General features: G+C 35.2%; 1 protein-coding gene across 1 annotated transcript; it reads right to left on the bottom strand.

Annotated features, from left to right (window-relative positions):
- Positions 1–683: 683 nt before the first annotated feature.
- Positions 684–1,033, bottom strand: LOC111538684 (40S ribosomal protein S27). Its single transcript, XM_023206173.2, has one exon. The coding sequence runs from the start codon at positions 1,002–1,004 to the stop codon at positions 750–752; it is 255 nt and encodes an 84-aa protein (XP_023061941.2). The 5' UTR covers positions 1,005–1,033; the 3' UTR covers positions 684–749.
- Positions 1,034–1,475: the final 442 nt, after the last annotated feature.

Here is a 1,475-nt window from a genome sequence, read left to right on the forward strand (position 1 = left end):
AATTTTTTTGTGATTAGAATATTCAAAAGCCTCTTTTTTAGCTATTTTGTAATATCTACTATTTTACGGTTAACTGCAGTCATCTTACTGTGAAAGAGTGTATTCCTCCCATCAAATTTTAACTTTTTAGCCATTGACTCACTTCTCTCCATCTTCTACTTACCTGCCTTTACTTCACCTCCAGTAGCTACTCTTAGATTCTGTGCTTCTATGACATCAAGTTAAAAAAAGTTTTTGATCCCACATATGAGTAAAATCATGTGATATTTGCCTGTGTCTAGCTTATTTCACTTACTGTGATATCCTCCAGGTTTATCCATGTTATAGCAGATGACAGAATTTCATTCTATTTATGGCTGACTAGTATTTCATTTTATCTATATACCACATTTTTTATTATCTGTTAAGCTAATGTTAAACAGTTAGATTGTTTTTACATCTTTGTTATTTCAATAGTGCTGCAGTAGCCATGAAAGTTTAAAATCTCTTTGACATTCTGATTTCATTTTCGTAGGATATATATCTAGCAGTGATATTGCTGAATAATATAGTAGTTCTAATTTTAATTTTTTGAGGAACCTCCATACTCTTTTTCATAATGGCTGTACTAACTTACAGTCCCACCAACAGTGTGTAATTGTTACCTTTTTCTACATCCTTGCAAACATTGGTTTTCTTTTGTCTTTTTTTTTTTTATCCAAAATGTGTTTATTGAGATGGTTTCCCACTCATCTTGATTCAGAGTGCCTTTAGTGCTGCTTCCTCCTAAAGGAACATCCTTCTGTAAGCCTTGCTTTTCCTCCTGTAGGCTGGCAGAGGACATTGGAGCAGCCAACACACAAAACTACCGTTTGTGCATGGCTGAAGACCGTGGTGATTTTATAGCATCCTGGGCATTTCACATCCATAAAGTAGGAATTGGGGCTCTGCACCAGGCGTTTCTTCTTGTGTTTCCTCTTCTCCTCTTCTGGGGAGGGATGAAGGAGATCTTTTGCGAGAGGCATGTTCTCGTGTGGGTAGGTCGTCACCGCCGGAAAGGGTCTTTTGTCTTTTTGATAATAGCCATTCTAATTTGAATGAGATGGTATTTCATTGTGCTTTGATTTGCATTTCCTTTATGATTGGTGATGCTGAACATTTTCATGTGTCTTCTTTTGGGAAATGTCTATTCAGGTCTTTTGCCCATTTTAAATCAGGTTATTTAAATTTTCGCTGTTGAGATGTTTAATTTCCTTATATATTCTGGATATAAGTGCCTGGTCAGACATATCATTTGCACATATATTCTCCCATTCTACAGGTTCTTTTTTTTTTACTCTGTTAATAATTTCTTTGGCTGTGCAAAAGCCTTTTAAGTTGATATAATCTCATTTGTTTACTTTTGCTTTTGTTGCCTGTGCTTTTGATATCTGAATTAAAAAATTATTGCATAGCCCTGTGTTGTGACGTTCTTCTCCTATGTTTTACTGATTTAG

The sequence above is a fragment of the Piliocolobus tephrosceles genome, chromosome 9, assembly GCF_002776525.5.
Source record: "Piliocolobus tephrosceles isolate RC106 chromosome 9, ASM277652v3, whole genome shotgun sequence".
Lineage (NCBI taxonomy): Eukaryota > Metazoa > Chordata > Mammalia > Primates > Cercopithecidae > Piliocolobus > Piliocolobus tephrosceles.